The 18,763-nt window shown below is 33.3% G+C and overlaps 1 protein-coding gene across 1 annotated transcript; it reads right to left on the bottom strand.

Moving 5' to 3' along the window:
* Window positions 1-449: 449 nt before the first annotated feature.
* On the bottom strand, window positions 450-6,629 carry LOC149769856 (uncharacterized; the record flags this gene model as incomplete). The annotated part of the gene is made up of 6 exons (XM_089949735.1): window positions 450-658; window positions 1,878-2,007; window positions 2,407-2,523; window positions 3,759-3,887; window positions 5,291-5,464; window positions 6,551-6,629. Coding segments are annotated over 6 exons (745 nt in total), but the record flags the coding sequence as incomplete, so codon positions are not given.
* Between the last annotated feature and the right edge of the window lie 12,134 nt (window positions 6,630-18,763).

Raw genomic sequence — 18,763 nt, 5'->3', positions numbered from 1 at the left:
AACTGCCATATGTGTACTTAACTCCACGTTTTCCCACGTTTTCCCACCCATTCTCTACTCTACTATTTTATATATCAGCTGGTATTTATTTGTCAAACTAACCTTTAATATACTCGGTGAAGTATATGTAAGTAGCAGTCCTCACATTTTATGTCGAAAACCTATTCGTGTTCCTGCTAGTAGGTGCATGTATGACGGCGTCGTGGTTTTATTTGCTATAATGAAATAATATTCTTTGATGTATCTCACAAATTTCAGGTGAAAACATATTAGCTCACTATGAGCATTCTAATCAAACAGCAGATTCAATTTTGACAAGTGGTTTCATTTTGTATGTAATTTTTTTAGCATGTATCATACAATAATGTACGTCCACTGATGTGTATTCTTGTATCTATTCGGAAGTGTTCTACTAAGTAGATATATTAGCATAATAAAATACACAATACTCAAATCTAAAAAACTTTTATTTTCCTTGGATATACAATGATTTTCATTTTCTTACAATAGATTTGTTGGAATGAGGCATGCAAAGTGAACGTTCACTTTTGTTCAGTCATTCCGCATTGCATGCACTGCTTTTTGCAAGTATTTCGGCCCCACCACCAGCCATATTCGCAGCAATAACTAGAACATGATCTTTTATCCTTGGATGCGTCTGGAATAAATATAAAATATAATGTCATTTGTCATTTGATTTACGAACAAGGAAAAATTGATTTAACTGCTGAACAACTGGTTTTGTGACTGTAGAAAATATATATAAGCTGATACATGTACATTGCTTGAAACACAACAATATAATTACATAATTTTGTGAGGATGTTAGCTTTTTATCTTCATGTAAGTGCAATGGTGGTAGTATGTTGAAAATTAAGACTACAAATCTAATCATGTCTAAGCATTATGAGCATGATGGGAAATATAAACGGGACTGATAGTCATACTATCTTACGTTGTAAAAATTTGTTTCGTTTCCATCTAAATTTGTAGAATTATTTTTCAATAATGCTCATTTGCGGTTACAAGTGATGAAAAGAGAACTAGAGATTACTTTTTTCGTTATCGATATGTACCAGATGGAGGGTACACAACTAAAGATATGGGTTAGAAGAAACACTTTTCTGCTCAAACACGACCAAGAGTCTAAAATTCTACTGCTATTGTAATGGTACATGAGAAGGTCTAAAGAGAAAATATACGGGAACAGCTCTACTATGTGTCTGTGAAATAATTTCACGAAAAGATTCAATGGAAAAGAATCCACTATCCTCGGGCACAAATGACCAAACTAAATATGAATATTAAAATTTAGATTTATATGACTTCGTGATTGATTTGCGATAGTTCCCGTACATAAAGACCATAAAACCGAAGAATGTCAACATATAGCACGCATGTGCAACGTGGTCTTTCTATGACTGAATAAAGATTTCTTTATTAAACTCAGACAATAATTAAATTCTGTCTACATTGAGTCCAACCATTTTCTAATATATTTTATCTTAGTTTTGTAGATGATAACAAAACCAACCAATTGACAAATGTCAACATAGGCAAATAAAACCTAACAATTTCGCACGCGTCAAAGATTTCAAATGGTGCGTTTCGTTATTTCTGATATATCATTTGATTATCACAATTAGTCGTTTTCAAATATGTTCGAAGGTAACTAATCGCATTTTCCATGACTCTTAGATAGTATTTACTTTTAAATTCGGATCGAGTGTAAGTTAATGGCACTCAACGCAAAAAAGTATCAATCTGAGTAATACTAGTGTTAGTGTTTTAATTGGAATTGTATTCGATGACACAAATCCTTATTATGCTATAAAGGATCTTAAGGTATCTAATAAAACATGTTAATATACATATACCTGTTGCGCTTAGTTTATCTATAGGCACAATAATAAACATCGGCCGATTCTTGCAGACGCTGTCAGGGCCGTCTTCGGATAGGAAATCTTTGTCCTTTATCTCCTGCTGTATCTTGTAGACTATAATATCCTGAAATATAAAACACACAAGGTTTACTAGACTTTAAATCCCCTCTTTGGAAGAATGTTTAATCTCTCGTTGAATAACAACGTGCTTTTGGTGATAATGCATTATTACACTAAAAATCTTTGGACAACAAAACTTTTCTGAGTTTAGTTTTCTAGATTATGTAAATGTCAATGGATAATTAATTATATTAGCTATGGTGAATTTTAAAAGAAACATTAAATATCAAGTATACATTGCAATTTGTTGAAAATGTTGCATTCGAACATAAATAACTGAAGTTTGAGAGTTTCTGCATTAAAGTTAGCAGTGTATGCCATATGAATATAATTTGAATTGTAGGCAAATATGTTTGTATGTGTTTTCAGCAAGGCTAAAATTATAGTAACGTTAGATTCATACCCTTTCTCCCTTTTCCCTGCAGAGAGAATCAAGGAGGTCTTGATCCATTTTGTGCAGGTAACAAGCTTCAGTTCTCTTACTTCTACCACTGCCATTGGTGATGATCATCTCGTACCCCTGTATGTTGAGTATGTTGCGTATACAAAATAGGAAGCCAGATTAATGGTCCCATAACAGTCCAAACATGTTTATAATGATCACAAGAAGATATTTGGTAACAATTGCAAAATCATTTCCAAAATAATATTGTGATAATTCTTAATATAAGCTAGAATAAATATCCGATTCCTAAACTACAAACGTAGAACATTTAAACCATGTAAAAAGCGACAATAGAATCATATTATCTAAAATTTGATGACCAAATATCAGAATCAAGAAAGCAATAACACATAGAAAATTTCGAATGCGAATTCACGTAGGCTTTTCTATATCATATATATAATATCTAAAGTTGGTATATCAACTATTTATGATAATTATTATTTCCAACAAACATTGTTCGATCAGTTAATATGGTTGAGATATAATCTCAATTTAGCTTTAGATTCGGTGAATGTGAAAAATTGTCAGCGAAGACCTATAACATGAGACATGTTAAATAGAGACATTCTAATTCCATTAAGTTGACGTCTCTGAGCTTGTATTGTACAGATTTGCTTGTATCATCATACTCTAAAAAATCCGGTAAAATGAAAGGTCTGGCTTCGCAAACAATGGATCAAATTATGAATTTTTACCCGAGACAATAATACAGCTGTCAACAGGGATTGGAAAACAATTGATATTGTATAGAAATTTTGAAAAGTTTTACATAACTACTAGAGTTCACATATGCGATGGAAATTATCGAAATTCACAATGGTATACTATTTAGCATGACCTCTAATGTTGACCGACTACTACTGAAAATATTAAAACAAGGATTACCCCTTTAATTATGCCCACATGAAATTACTTACAGATTATGTATAGAACTGTGCAAGACTACAAGACAATTTTATTTATCTTAAAATATAAAAAGTAAATTCATATGCATAATACGCTTTTATTGATAAGATGTTTGCTAGCACTGTTGTTGCATTACATCTAGTTTCCAGTGTCTCTCTATATTAATTCAAATTTAGTTATTATCTTTTTCAATTATGGTTAGAGTCCTTCGGATTGAACAACATCATCAAATATAACATATAATAGAGTATTACAAGTCTAGAATCGTTTCAAATAGACCGAATTCATCATGTTGGTTGCATTTATCTAAACATTTATGACATTCACATTTAGGTTCTAGAAAGATAGATACCTCTAGGAACGTTTTTAATATTATCACAGTGTTGAGTCAATATTTATACCTTTTCACAGTCTAGAATACGCTGTTCAATCAGTTTATTGTCCAAAGTGATGTCGATCTTGGTTATGCCAGAATTCAGTTTTTGAACGGTCTGTTTTTCGTCTCCATTTGTGTCAGAATCCTCCAGTTTCTGTTGAAAAAATAATAAGATATGAGCTAAATAGCTAAATCTGGTACTCAGTATTACATAGTATAAAGTGCTCTTAAGAAAAAGCGAGTCTTACATGCATTATTGTATATAAGTGTTTGATTCTTACTGAAAGCTTTAAGAAAAGAAAGAAAAGAAAGTACATAAAGCCGACTAGCGTCACACTACCATCCTAAACATTTTACAATTACATTGACAGTTTAAACCAAAGGACAAGCTGGTTTTAAAGGTTCTACTATTACATTCAATATTCCCAGATCAAAGAGGTTCCTTGATGTAAGAGGAGATTTCATATTCTACTCTATGTGAACTTTCATCATCATTTTATTTCAAAAGCAGTAACAGCACTCTATCGAAAAACAATTTTCCTCGTACATATATATGATAAAAGTATAAGGTGTGAGATAAATAGCTAACTGTGGCACTCAGTATTACATAGTGTAAAATTCTGTAAGGAAAAAGTGAGTGTCAGAGTCCCTCTTATACACAAGTGGTTAATTCTCACCCACAAGTTTAAGATTATTCGTTATATGATTGCGGCAGTCATGCACCTATTATAGTCCTTTTCTAGATTTTGATGTTTGTTGTTAAATAACTAATAATAATATAATATTAATAAAGTCGTGGAATAAATAATATCTTAAATTGATTAGAAATAAAACGTACATAAAGCCGATTAGCTTCAGACTGCCAAACTGTGCAAGTTCATTGATGGTTAATACCAATGCACAAGGTGGCTTTAAACTTAGTACTATTGTATTCAATCGTCCTAAATGAATGGCGTTTCGTGATGTAAGAGAAGATTTCATATTCTACTGCATGTAAACATTCATCATGATATTATTTAAAAGAATAACAACACACTAACATAAACATGTCTTCTAACACATATTGATGCAGTAGTGGGACGAAATATTTCATAGACATACGTTTATTGAAATGACAAACTGAATATGAGGTTCCGAAAACCTTATGGCGAATAGAAACTGCTTGCTAAAACGGAGCTCTATGAAGAACTTCTGGTCAAATAAATAGATAACACATACTCTTAATTTAAATATAATCATCATTTATTTGCATTCTATTAACCAATAATAACAATATTGACGATGATGATGATGATGTCGATGAGGCTGATACAGATAAAGAGGTTAAAAGTAATCTCATTAATCTCATTTCATTGTTATTTGTTATTCAATTCTCCAATCTCAGCAAGAATAAGAAGAATATTACTATTGCTGTTTTACAATCGAATTTGAACAGTCTTCTGAGATAACATAGAAGCCACGACCAAGATTAGACGACATTGTAATTCTCATACCTAAATTAATTTGCCACCGAAATCCGAAACCTTGGAGATATATTGGATGTGCCTTGATACCTACCTGTGGTGCAGTCTCCCTCTGAGCCTCCTCAAGTCGGGCCAGAAGTCTTTCCTCAAGGTAATCTTCCAGGTTAATTTGTTCAATATCTCTGCCTTCGTCGATTGGACCACCCATAGCAAAGGACATGAGTAAACCGCAAGCAACCATAGTCAGAAGAACCATGATAGAGGCCATCTGAAAAGTAATTAATACCATACACATGACTAAGACAAAAGTTTAACACACATATTGGCTTGTGGAGCTGTTTTGCCAGTCGTACTGACTCAAGATTGTAGAGCATCGCTCTTTCAAAATCTGAAATTTTATTCATACACTCACAACATTTCCTGTCAAATGAAATTTATTTTAATTGCCATTCATAATTTCAATTTCATTTTCAATTTCAGAGTAAAAAGTAAAACGCAAGTTAGCTTATAAAATTTTCACAACAAGTTGAATTTTGGTAAAAAAAATGATACATCTGTGAAAATGATCAGCGTTTATTGATTCTTGTTTTTGTTGTCAGTGCATAATGAGCCTTTTTCAAGTGTATCTACTGAGCTGAGAATATTTATGTCTGAGATGAGACCAATTTAATCAAAGAGAAGGGGAGCATGAATCCGTCTCGGACTGGTATCAATCCCGCATCTCCAGGAACGGAACATGTCGGTTGGCTTTCCCGCGCCCGAATTCTCTGCGCAATACGCTCGTCCATAAGGGCTTCAGGCGCACGAAACGTCGTTCTGTGTGCTGACTGTGATCTAGTGATGAGGCTATTTAAGTGCTAGAGATCATCACAGAAGTCAGGGAATGACAAAACAATCATGTTAATGAGATGAACCAAAATTAGTAATTATCTTAGACACCCACACACTTAATTTTTTATGAAAGAGAATAACTAAATAAATGTGATGGTAACCTTTATCTATACAAACAGAAGTCAGTGAAAACATGCATGAATTAGACGTACACAGAACGTTCGTCATTTAGCATAGCTAGAATATACAATTATTCCTGAATAACACGACCATATTCATACAGTATTGACAGGGAATGTGGTTAACGTGGTTCTTCCTTTCCAGAATTGCAAAATTAAAAAATGTCTAAAAATAATAATAAAGTTTGATATCAAAGAATAAGGTAAAATCATCCAAATATTAATTCTTTTGAGGTCTAATATATATATATATATATATATATATATATATATATATATATATATATATATAGATATATATATATATATATATATATAGATGAAAACAACATTGTATCACATACCATAATAACTTCGCCTTTACCAGAATTACAAATGATTCTTTCACGTTTCCTCTTTCCCTCCTCTCGATGCTTTGTGACACTGTTTGAAACATCCCAATATATACAGTTCCTACTTCCTTATTGGGTTGATCTAAGATAACTACCGACCAAACCGATGTTATTGCTTGTAACATACAAGTCTGTTTTGAGCTTATAAGCCTGAAAGACAATTGACATGCCTCTACCTACTCATTTGTATAGATACATCTTAAGAACTGGAAAGTTACTATCAAAGTTTGCAAGACCACTGTCATAGGAATGCAAATTCATCGCTTAGCAAAATGGCACAACTTGGTACTCAATGTAGATTCATAGCAAAATAAATATATATGTACCGAGAACTATTGTAATGCCAGTTTAGAAACCCATGTACAATATGCACGAACCGGCATAGAGATAAGTGATATAGTTTAACATTCTTTGGGGAATGACCATCAGTATTAGTGACAAGATCAAGGGTAACCCCTTTTTTGACATCCCTTCACCCGGGGATCAGTTGAGACAAACATTGGACTTTTCTTAATTCTTATCAAAATTTATTTAAACTATTTTCGGTTGTTAACTTGATTTTTTTTTTCCTTTAAAGTTCGATGTTTCAAAATGGTCGATCTCTAGAAACAGTTAGATAAAATTAACAAGATATGATTGATAAAGTTACGGTAACTAAATTACATAATTTTGTCAAACAATTAAAGGTGCAAATCACACAACACAGAATAATAATTCTATATGTGCACTTATTACGAGGCCAATTAAACCCCCTCTGTATCTGATTAACAATGACAGTTGGTCAATAACGTCTTTAAGCTTCAATTGCCAATCACCAAGATAGGTAATAATAATAATATTAATAATAATAATAATAATAATAATAATAATAATAATAATAATAATAATGAGGACTTTGTATAGCGCCTAATCTTTAGAAGCTCTAAGCGCTTTACAACATTAGACAAAACCTGTAAGATAAAAAACATATAATGATATGATTACAAAACAAACAACATGAAATTAGAAAACATTAAAAAACATGCTGAGAATATTTAAGGTAGGAAACATTATTAGGTCTTTAAGTTTGTTCTTGCAGTCGAAATAAGTGAGTTTTGAGAGCCCTCTTGAATGTGATCACTGTCTCTTTGTGTCTAAGTTCAGTGGGCAATTCATTCCACGTTGCTGGGCCCTGTTATGCAAAAGAACACTGTCCATATGACTTTGTTTTCATAGTGGCAATAATGAGTATACGATTGTCAGAAGAGGAGCGTAAGTATCTTGCTGGTTTATACACATGGGTGAGGTCGGATAGGTATGTTGGACTAGAGTCCGACAGAGAAACGTAACACAGAGAACAAATTTTGTGTTTGATTCTGAATCGAATGGATAACCAGTGTAGGGTACAGAGCAGCGGGGAGGTGTGCTCTGATCGTGGTACTCTAAGTATGATCCGAGCAGCTGTGTTTTTGAACTTTTTGAAGTTTCTGGAGTAGATATTGAGATGAACCAGACAGAATTGAGTTACAATAGTCTAGTCTTGAAAGTACTAATGAACACACAAGTGTTTTAGTGGCATCAACTGAAAGTTATTTGCGAATTGAGCTGATGCGTCTCACCTCAAGATATGCAGCCTTGCATATGTTCATAACATGTTAGTGCAATGTGAGAGTACTGTCCAGAGCAACACCTAGGTTTCGTACTGATTGTGTGAATTTAATGTTGGTGTTGCTGATATTTATTGTTTGAGGTAAAGGATGTGAATGAGAAAGTCTTTGTGTTGTGATCAGAATGGCCTCAGTTTTATCATCATTCATCTGCAGCTTGTTACATGTCATCCTTGATTTCACATCAGAAATGCACCTGTCTACACCTTGGATGGTAGCATCAACTTCAGTTGGGTGGCTAGATTTGTATATTTGGGTGTCATCAGGGTACAATTGGTGAGACACTGGATGATGATCTATGACACTTGAGAGCGGCTGAGTGTATAGAATGAAGAGAACAGGTCCAATAACAGACCCCTGTGGAACACCACAACATAGATCAACTGGGCTGGAGTGTATTCCATTTGAAGACACAATTTGTGTCCTGTTGACCAAGTAGGACTTGAACCACAGTAAGGTTGTATCATGAATGCCAAATACATGCTGGAGACGGTGAAGTAATATATCATGGTGTATTGTGTCAAATGCTGCAGATAAATCAAGCAGGGTGAGGACTGTTATCTTTCCACTATCCAAAGCAGAGAGAATGTCATTAACTACTTTCAGAAGAGTAGTTTCAGTACTGTGGTAAGGGCGATATGCAGATTGTACATTGCTAAAAAAGACTGTTTGTATTTAGATGAGATACAAGCTGGGATAGAAGAACATTTTCTAAGATTTTTGATATGAATGGGGGATTAGAAACTGGGCGGTAGTTCTTTAAATTGTTATGGTCTAGTGTTGGTTTCTTCAGCAGAGGCTTTACAATGGCAGTTTTGAAAAATGATGGGAATTCCCCGGATGAGAGAGAGGTATTAATAACATCAGTTAATGAAGGCAATACTGGATCTAAGCACTCAAGCAGCAGTGATGTTGGAATTGGATCAAGTTCACATGACTTTTCTTAAACTTGTCTTCGACCATGGCAAAAAGCAATATATCAACAAAGAAAAGTGGGCTAAATACAGATGTAAGGTGCATTTGAGTAGAAACAATGTGACAGAAAAGATGAATATCTGATTTAAAAATTCTGAAGTATGACACAAAAACATCAGCTAAACTTTCAAACTATGTGATTTTGTTTAACGATTTGGCGTATGCAGACAATATGGAAAATACAATAGCGATTTTTAGATTTAACTGATAACATACATAGGTCTTTAGAAAAGAGTCAAGTTTTGCTTAACATTATTCAAGTTATGCTGACAAAGCTGTCAAGAAGATGACTTGGGATAAACCTCTTTCCAATGCATGCAATGACTGTTTCAAAGAAGGGAACATGCACATTTATCAGATGACAGAAATATGGATACACAAACAAAACAATTATTATCTAAAATCTGATAATGTTTTTTACGTTTTGAAACTGTCTCATTGTCCTCAGAAGAATCAGAAAATGGAATCTGTTTATTGCCCAACGGTTTGTATATTGTATTGTTATTCTTGTTCTTTGTGGGGTTTATCGCCAGTTTGTAGTACATGAGAGGCTCTAATCGCGGCCACACGTATTAAAAACAACATGGCTTTTAAAGTGTTGGCATGAAGCAATTTGAAATACCAATACTATTGGTGTATCAAATTGTGATCCGCCCATGGCGCAATAATACGAATATATATAAAGCTTTTTTCAGGCCTATAAATCAGTGATGAATTTCCACTCATTAATCATTAATGACGTATGAAAATAACGTTAAAAAGTATAAACAGTCCCCGTTTTCTAAACAAATTTAACATGGTAATCAATTTCAACGTAATTCTTTCTTATTTCCGTTCCTCTCTCTTCTATCATGCATAACAAACACAAAAGGCAGAAATCTGAAATGAGAGAGAAAAGCAATTTGGGCTGGATGAACCCGTTAAAACTGAACTTGCACCAAACAACCTACAAGGATATCGTTCGTCCTAACAAACGGTATGTTTACACTTTCCTTGGGATCTGTATACATTGTTCAGAATATCAATGATGCAAATTTGCCATAACCTGTCGACGCAATACTTTAAATTTCCCAGCTACGAGACACACGTACCGTAACGTATTGAATACTTTGTTGGTGTTGTTGTTGTTGTTGCTTTTCAAACCTATTATAATGTTCTTAAAATCGATTATTATTACTTAAATATGAAAATGTCCAAAAGGCTACTTTCTCTCTAGATATGGTCGAAAATCCATGAGAATATGAGCATAGGGGAGTTTCGCTCGTGTCTTACGACGATGTCCCTGGACCTATGAATGATGGTAAAGTTAAGCCAAACCGTACAAAATGAAAGGAGAGAGAGAGAGAGAGAGAGAGAAAGAGAGAGATGAACTGAATGGTCGGTAGTAATGTTAATTAAAGCAGAATTACGACTTAGAGCAACCACAAATATGTTAAATTTTGTAATTACTCTTGTTGGTTTCGTCGTTTCGCTTAGATTCTATTCACACTAATTTCCATACACCAGTTCGTGAATTGCTAATCGTTCAGTGTACAAAAACCTAACCGTGATGCAGTGCTCTGCTTTCTACATCAAAAACATCTTTCATGTTTAAGTCATAAGTGTGTCTTATATTGGTTTAATCAATGTGAATAAAGACAGACACTCAGAAAAAAAGCATTATCTTATCAATTTGCAAAGGTGATTCTCAACAACAAGTAAATGTATAGAACTAAATTTTGTGGCGGACACACTCGGCAGGAATGTGCGGAGTTAATTCTCTTAGTCAATACACAGTTGCCGGAGCATATAAATCCGCTCAAATGGCAAATATGTGTATTTGTATGTGACATAAATAAAATATATGTATCGTATGTACACTGTATCAATGCTATACCGCTCGTGGTATAGCCTTTTAATTAAGAGGAAACTCCGCAAGCCTCGTTTTCATATATATATATATATATATATATATATATATATATATATATATATATATATATATATATATATATATATATATATATATATATAATGTCCTCTTGTGTGTGCGTTACATAATAATGAAAAAGGCTTCTTTTTGGAACTCTAGTTTCAGTTTCCAGAATATAGTCAGACTTATGATGATTTGCCTTTAAACTAATTGCACGCTGCTTCACAGAACCATTTACTATAATGATGTAATCGTCTATATTATTCCATCCCGAGTTGTGCGCCTGAGGGAGACCTTGGATAAGGCACTTAGCTCAGATTTCAACAGCACGATAGAACCTGTACTGTTTAGTTACTGTTATTTTAAGCCATCGGAAAGAATCGTATCAACAAACATCAAAGTCTCATGATTGCCAGTAGTCACGATATCATTTCTTCATGAAGACAACAGGAAAACTAACACTTGATTTTTTTTCCTGTATTAATGTTTTGGAGGAGACATAAAGCATCATGCTTTGAAAGATTTTATGCAAGAAAAATCACTATACGTTATGTTTGCATTTAATGTAACGTAGGAGTGAGAAACAATCAAAATCATTTAATAACCTTGTGCTTTGAATAGGTTTTGTGTAATAAGGAGCTATATGGGATGGGATTGTCCAGTTCTGTCTGTTTTTGACATTAATGTAGATGATTATTCTGAAAACATGGTGTCATTTCATTGTAAATTTGTTCCATAAGAAGCAACTTTCATGATAATAATCAAGATTCAGACCGATATATATATATATATATATATATATATATATATATATATATATATATATATATATATATATATATATATATATATATATATATTTCACGTTAGTATTTTAAAAGCATATGTTCTAATTGTTTCAAACGTTCCATTCTATAGATAAGAAACTACCATAAACTCGAGAAGATATGATGTAGTCCGATATTATTACTGCAATAAATTATATAGGGCGAGCAAGTGATTCAACGTAACTATCTTCCTCGTTATTAGTTTACACAATCATTCGGACATAGTAAAACTCTCTTAAGTATTATATCCGTGGTTTGTTGACTGCAGTTAGACAATGTGATATCGTAAGCATAATTATTTCCCTGCAACTCATCCCTGAAAAATAAAATGAGTAGTTGTGTTTCTGACTCAATCTCTTTATTTTTATCTTTCACTTATTCCCGTAAATTAAGACGAGCTGTTAACGAAGATGAACGTTTTTGCTAATACTGTATTAAATCTTGCCTGTGTGTAGATACGACTCACACCACCTACAAAAACATAGCCATGGACACATCTTACAACAGGAAGATGTTGCTGTTTCCTTATTTGTAAGGAAAACAACAAGAAAACAATGCTGTCAAATATAGAGAACATAATACCATATTTTGAAATATTATGCTAATAAAGCGTTCAAAAACATCCAAATTATTTCTGTAGATGATGTTAATTATTTTAACTGAAGAGTGTGTTAAAATGATTCAAACAGTTCGTAATCGTACTTTCGACCATCTGAGAAACCGATATATCATGAAGCGAAAAATCTTATACAAGTTTGCATAGAAGATAACTGCATCTCACAGTACAGTAGCACGTGCTAAATACAGATGTAAGGTGTTTTTGAGTTGAAACAATGTGTCAGAAAAGACGGATATCTGATTTAAAAATGCTCGCGGTTGAAACAAATGCATTCGCTGAAATTTCAAAATATTTGAATCTTTTTTAACCATTAAGCGTACATAGGCAATATAGAGAAAACAATAGCGATGTTTAGATTACTCCGATAACACAAGTATTTGGAAAAGAGTCAAATTCGATTAAAGTTTTTCAAGGTATGCTGACAAAACTATTAAGAAGATGACTGCGATAATAATGAAAAGAAGGCTTCTTTTTGGAACTCTAGTTTCGTTTTGCAGAATTTAGTCAGACTTATAATGATGTGCCGTTAAATGTATTACACGCGGCTTCAAACAACACTTACTTTGCTGATGTAAGCCGTTATATCAAGCCATCCTGAGTTGTCTACCTTTGGCTTGTCCTTGCTAAATGCATTTAGTTTCCAATTTACACAGCATGATAGAGCCTAGACTGTGTAATAATCGTTGTTGGATAGAAAAGAAAAAATCAAAGATGTAAGAATAAAAGCTTCGTAATTACCAGTAGTCATGTGATCATTTATCAAGACATTAGGCAAACATACGAGTTTGTTTACCAAATGGCATAAATACCAATGCACAAACGTTAGACAATATTTATTATATAACATCTGACTGTGCTCGTTTCGCTTTGATACTTTCTGTTGAGTTACTGAAATATTTGCTGTTAATTTCTTTTATTCAAACCTGGTAATACAAGAAAATGAAACATACAAACATGATTCATTGCATTGTCTTTCGAGAAAGCAGACAATGCACTCTGTTTGCCAAATATTTCGTACATGATATTCATTATGATACACATTGCATGTAATGCTCAAAATATCTTCATCATATGCTCTAGATTAATTTGTGTGTGTATATATATATATATATATATATATATATATATATATATATATATGTGTGTGTGTGTGTGTGTGTGTGTGTGTGTATGTATAGTTGCACTTTGCTCTATGGTAAAATGCATGCAGTTTCTAATTTCAATCAGATGACTGCGGGTAACGGTCCACAGACAGACGACGTGTAGAATCGTAGAGTTATTCAGGAATAGTTACTCTGATATCGCGGTACTATAGCAAGAATACTTTTGCGATGACATATACTTGTACTAATTTTGGGAACTTGATGTCTATGTTGCACAACGTGTAAATCAACTTTAAAATGTACTCTTCTTTCATGGCACTCATTCTGACACTCGTGCCGTCCACCAAAATATTATCGGAGATTATTAAAGAAATGTATCTATAACCACCTGTGAAGTTGTACTAGCGCCGTGATTCTTAATAGTAATGGACCTCCAGCATGAACATGAAAGTACATGTCGGCTATGTTCCAGTGAAAAGTAATATATGGTGTAAAAACAAGGTTTAAAGTCAACACATAATAATTGCAAAGCCACCAATAAACATCAGCCGTCCATACATCACATTTCGACTAGTATTGCTTCTATAAATTCGATCTCTTGGTTCTTGAGCAATACGGTAATCATATGATCTGACTCTTGCTTAACGTTTGTTGACATTCCCAGATGGCAAACCTTTGACTGGCTTATTACAGTAATAACAATCTTAAGAGGATATAGATTCTATTGGAGAACATGGGGAACAGCCATTATTTAGAAAGAGCTATATGTATAGGTGTATTTTTTTTAAAAAAGTGTACTCGTGACTAATTCCGACTTTTTCCGGAAATCAGCTCGTCATGCTGAACTAGTAACGGATGATGGTCATCTAGTATATATAAGTACACGATAGCTGGCGCTATGTAAAATATAACGAAAACTTGGAACACCGCGATACCGAAGAACCCGAGATATCGTAGTAAGATATCACAACACACACACACACACACACACACACACACACACACCTATATACGTGTATTCATATACTTGTGAGGACCTTGACATATGACTACATTTCGAGGACCATAAGAAGGAATGAAAGCATATGTTAAAAATTTGAAAGTAAGCTTAACTGTAAGCCAAGCAATATCTGTATCACTTCATTTTTGCCGTATACTTCTTTAAACATTATGAGGACTACTCTTAGTTTACCATCATTGTGAGGACGTCATTGTGAGGACTAATTACACACAATCAAAGACTACCATCAACCTGAGAACCTGAATATTTTTTTCTTATTGCGCCTGTCCTGCAAAAACATGAGAAGACATTTGTTTAAATGCTTTGGAACTAATTTATCTGCAATTAAAACTATAGACAGACAGATACAAGAGCTTAAATATTCAAATATTATGAAAATATAAGTTTAAGTTATTTTGCCAAAAACAAAACCTCAGGCACTGTTTTGCAACTTTGTAACCTCTTTTATTAATCCAGTAAAAAATTACCATCCAGTTGGGTAATTTGAAAAAGCATTATAGCAGAAATATGCATCAGGTCTAGGTAGTGAAAAAAAAGAATGTCATCTCTAAAAATTTATGTTGACACCAAAGCAACACACATGTCATTAGTCAGTTTGCCCAATGCAGATTCACTGGAACTAAAGTTGCCTTTGGGAAATCTGCGTTTGACTCATTATATAACAATATATCAAAACTAAAGTTTAAATATTAGGCAGACTAAAACGGGAATTTAAGGACATTGAGTTCCATTCGTTTAACAGTTCATTTTTATTTTGTTTCTGCCTTAAAATCATATGCACATATTTTAATTTAAATCTTCTAAAGGGTTCATCTGATTTGCTTTTGGAACCGTTATTAAATTTACTTTTCTACGCCTAGATATGCTACCAGATCAACATGTACTGTAATGAAAGCTAGACTTTATGGAATAATATTTTCTTCTTAAACTAAGTGATTTGAGAACACTGGCTTATCCATTTGCTTAGCAATAATCATCTAGTCATCATGAAGACGGCGACATGCATTTAAACTCCCTCTGACGTGCTGACTTTTGAGAAGGTGTTAACTACACTTATTTTAATTCGTTTACTTCTTTTCCAAACAGTAAATAGTTATCAGCCTTCTGTAATTTTTATGTAAAATTGATTACCATGTTAATTTTGTTTAGAAAAAAGGGACTGTTTTTACTTTTTATCGTTATTTTCATACGTCATTAATGATTAGTGAGTGGAAATTCATCATTGATTTATAGGCTTGAAAAATTGTTTACATATATGCGTATTATTGCGCCATGGGCGGATCACAATTTCATACACCAATAGTATTGGTATTTCAAATTGCTTTATGCCAACACTTTAAAAGCCATGCTGTTTTCAATGTGTGTGGCCGCGATTTAGAGCCTCTCATGTACTACAAACTGGCGATAAACCCCCAAAAACAAGAATAACAATATAATATACAAACCGTTGGGCAATAAACAGATTCCATTTTCTGATTCTTCTGAAGACAATGAATCGTGATGTTTTTTCTTAAAATGCATTGTTTAATTATACGAAATTTAAAAGCAAATATTTTAGGAACTCAAGAGACAGTTTCAAAACGTAAAAAACATTATCAGATTTTAGATAATAATTGTTGCATTTTGTTTGTGTATTCGTATTTCTGTCATCTGATAAACGTGCATGTTCCCTTCTTTGAAACAGACATTGCATGCATTGGAAAGAAGTTTATCCCAAGTCATCTTCTTTACAGCTTTGTCAGCATAACATGAGTAATGTTAAGCAAAACTTGACTCTTTTCTAAAACCTATGTATGTTATCGGTTAAATCTAAAAATCGCTATTGTCTTTTCCATATTGTCTGCATACGCCAAATCGTTAAACAAAGCACATAGTATGAAAGTTTAGCTGATGTTTTTGTGTCATACTTCAGAATTTTTAAATCAGATATTCGTCTTTTCTGTCACATTGTTTGTACTCAAATGCACCTTACATCTGTATCTAACCCACTTTTCTTTGTTGATATATTGCTTTTTGCCATGGTCGAAGACAAGTTTAAGAAAATAGCTCAATCATTTTAACACACTCTTCAATTAAGTTAATTAACATGATCTAAAGAAATAATCTCGATTCTTTGAACGTTTATTTAGCATAGGAATTTAATTGGCAAATAAGCACAAATCACTGTTTCCATGCATTAAGATGCATTCAAGGTTAGCCATATTATGTGGCGTGAGTGGTATCTACCTTCAAGCAAGATCTAATACAGTTTTGGAAAAGTATTCATCTCCGTTAGCAGATCAGCCTAATTTACGTCATCGTAGCAAGTTCTTTTCGTAATGCACGCACCTTTATTTATGCAAATGAAGGAAACGATTAAAAAAGAAACTGTTCTAGAAAAGGTACCAGTCACACATCCATATCTGTATCAGGGACCTGATGCGGGGAAATAATAATGCTTTCTATCGCAGACAGTCTAACTATGGTAATACAGACTTGCATCTATCAATGCAGAGAACTCTACACTGTCCGATTGTCTATGTTGACTATCACCAAGAAAGATAGACGATTCAAAGTCGGATATATATGTTTTTCTCATCAGTAAATATCTAAATGGTTTCCACAAACTCTTGATTAAATAGTTAGCATAATCTATAGAATTAATCTCTGTTGTTGGAACAGTTTGAATGTTTGTATATTTATTTATATTAGTATTTCAAAATGTATAATTAATCTCTCTATAATCTTCAGCATTTGTCTGTATTCTTTAAATTAGTTAAGCACCATGTTCATCAGTTGTTCAGTTCGTCCATAGTTGTCTTGATGTATGAGGATAATGTTGTTAATTTTTCTTTATAACCATCACTCGAGGAGTGAAAAAAGAGAAAGCCTATATGACAAACTGATGTATACAAAGTTTCTGTAAATTATTATATTTACAACAACAATGAGCATAACTACGGTCACACATTACTGGCCCTACAACTGCTGACAATCTGAGTATATCTGATTTAATTGTTCTGTTAATACTTAGGACACAGGCAATTCATGAATATGTGCATTTGACTCTTTCGTTTTCATGTCTCCTTGAAACCTTATGAAATATGTTCAGTGATTCAGGTTCGACAAACATCTGTAACACTTTGCTGTTTGTGTCTATTCCAAAGATTCCATTGTCCAATTTTCACTACGTGCATACACCAGGTCATTTTCATGAAATACATCGATACTAGTGTATCATGCGGAGTGAATATTGTTCCTGTTATACATTTATTGAAATCATATCTTTCTTACCAAATGAATGTTACATATCAGCGTTACCTATCATGGTGATTGGCAATTGAAGCTTAAAGACCTTATTGACCAACTGTCAATGTTAATCAGATACAGAGGGGGTTTAATTGGCCTCGTAATCAGTGCACATATACATTTATTATTCTGTGTTGTGTGATTTGCATCTTTAATTTTTTAATAAAATTATGTAACTTAGTTACCGTAACTTTACCAATCATATCTAGTTAATATTACCTAACTGTTTCTAGAGACCGACCATTTTCAAACATCGAACTTTAAGGGGAAAAATGCACTTAACAACCGAAAATAGTTTAAATAAATTTTGAGAGTCACGTTTAGATAAGAAATAAGAAAGGTCCACTGTTTGACCAGATGCTAGCACTGCTGAATAATTTGTTCCCCAGCCATCAAGGAAAACATTTATAGCCTAGCAAAACATTTTTTCTCAACTAATCACCGGGTCGAGGGATGTCAAAGAAGGGATCACCCTTGATCTTTCCATTAATACTGATGGTCATTCCACAACGAATGTTAGACCATATCACTTATCTCTATGCCGGTTCGTGTATATTGTGCATAGGTTTCCAACCTGGTACTACAACAGTTCTCGGTAAATATATATTTATCTTGCAATAAATCTCCATTGAGTACCAAGTTGTGTCATTTAGCTAAGCGATGACTGCATTTCTATGGCAGTGGTCTTGCAAACTTTGATAGTAAATTTTCAGTTCTTAAGATGTTTCTATACAAATGAGTAGATAGAGGCGTGTCAATTGTCTTTAAAGTTTA

The sequence above is a fragment of the Sinohyriopsis cumingii genome, unplaced genomic scaffold (genome assembly GCF_028554795.1).
Source record: "Sinohyriopsis cumingii isolate HCF-2022 unplaced genomic scaffold, ASM2855479v2 utg003151l, whole genome shotgun sequence".
NCBI classification, from domain to species: Eukaryota; Metazoa; Mollusca; class Bivalvia; order Unionida; family Unionidae; genus Sinohyriopsis; species Sinohyriopsis cumingii.
Note: the sequence above shows the minus strand (reverse complement) of the source record. Positions and strands in the feature narration are given on the sequence as shown.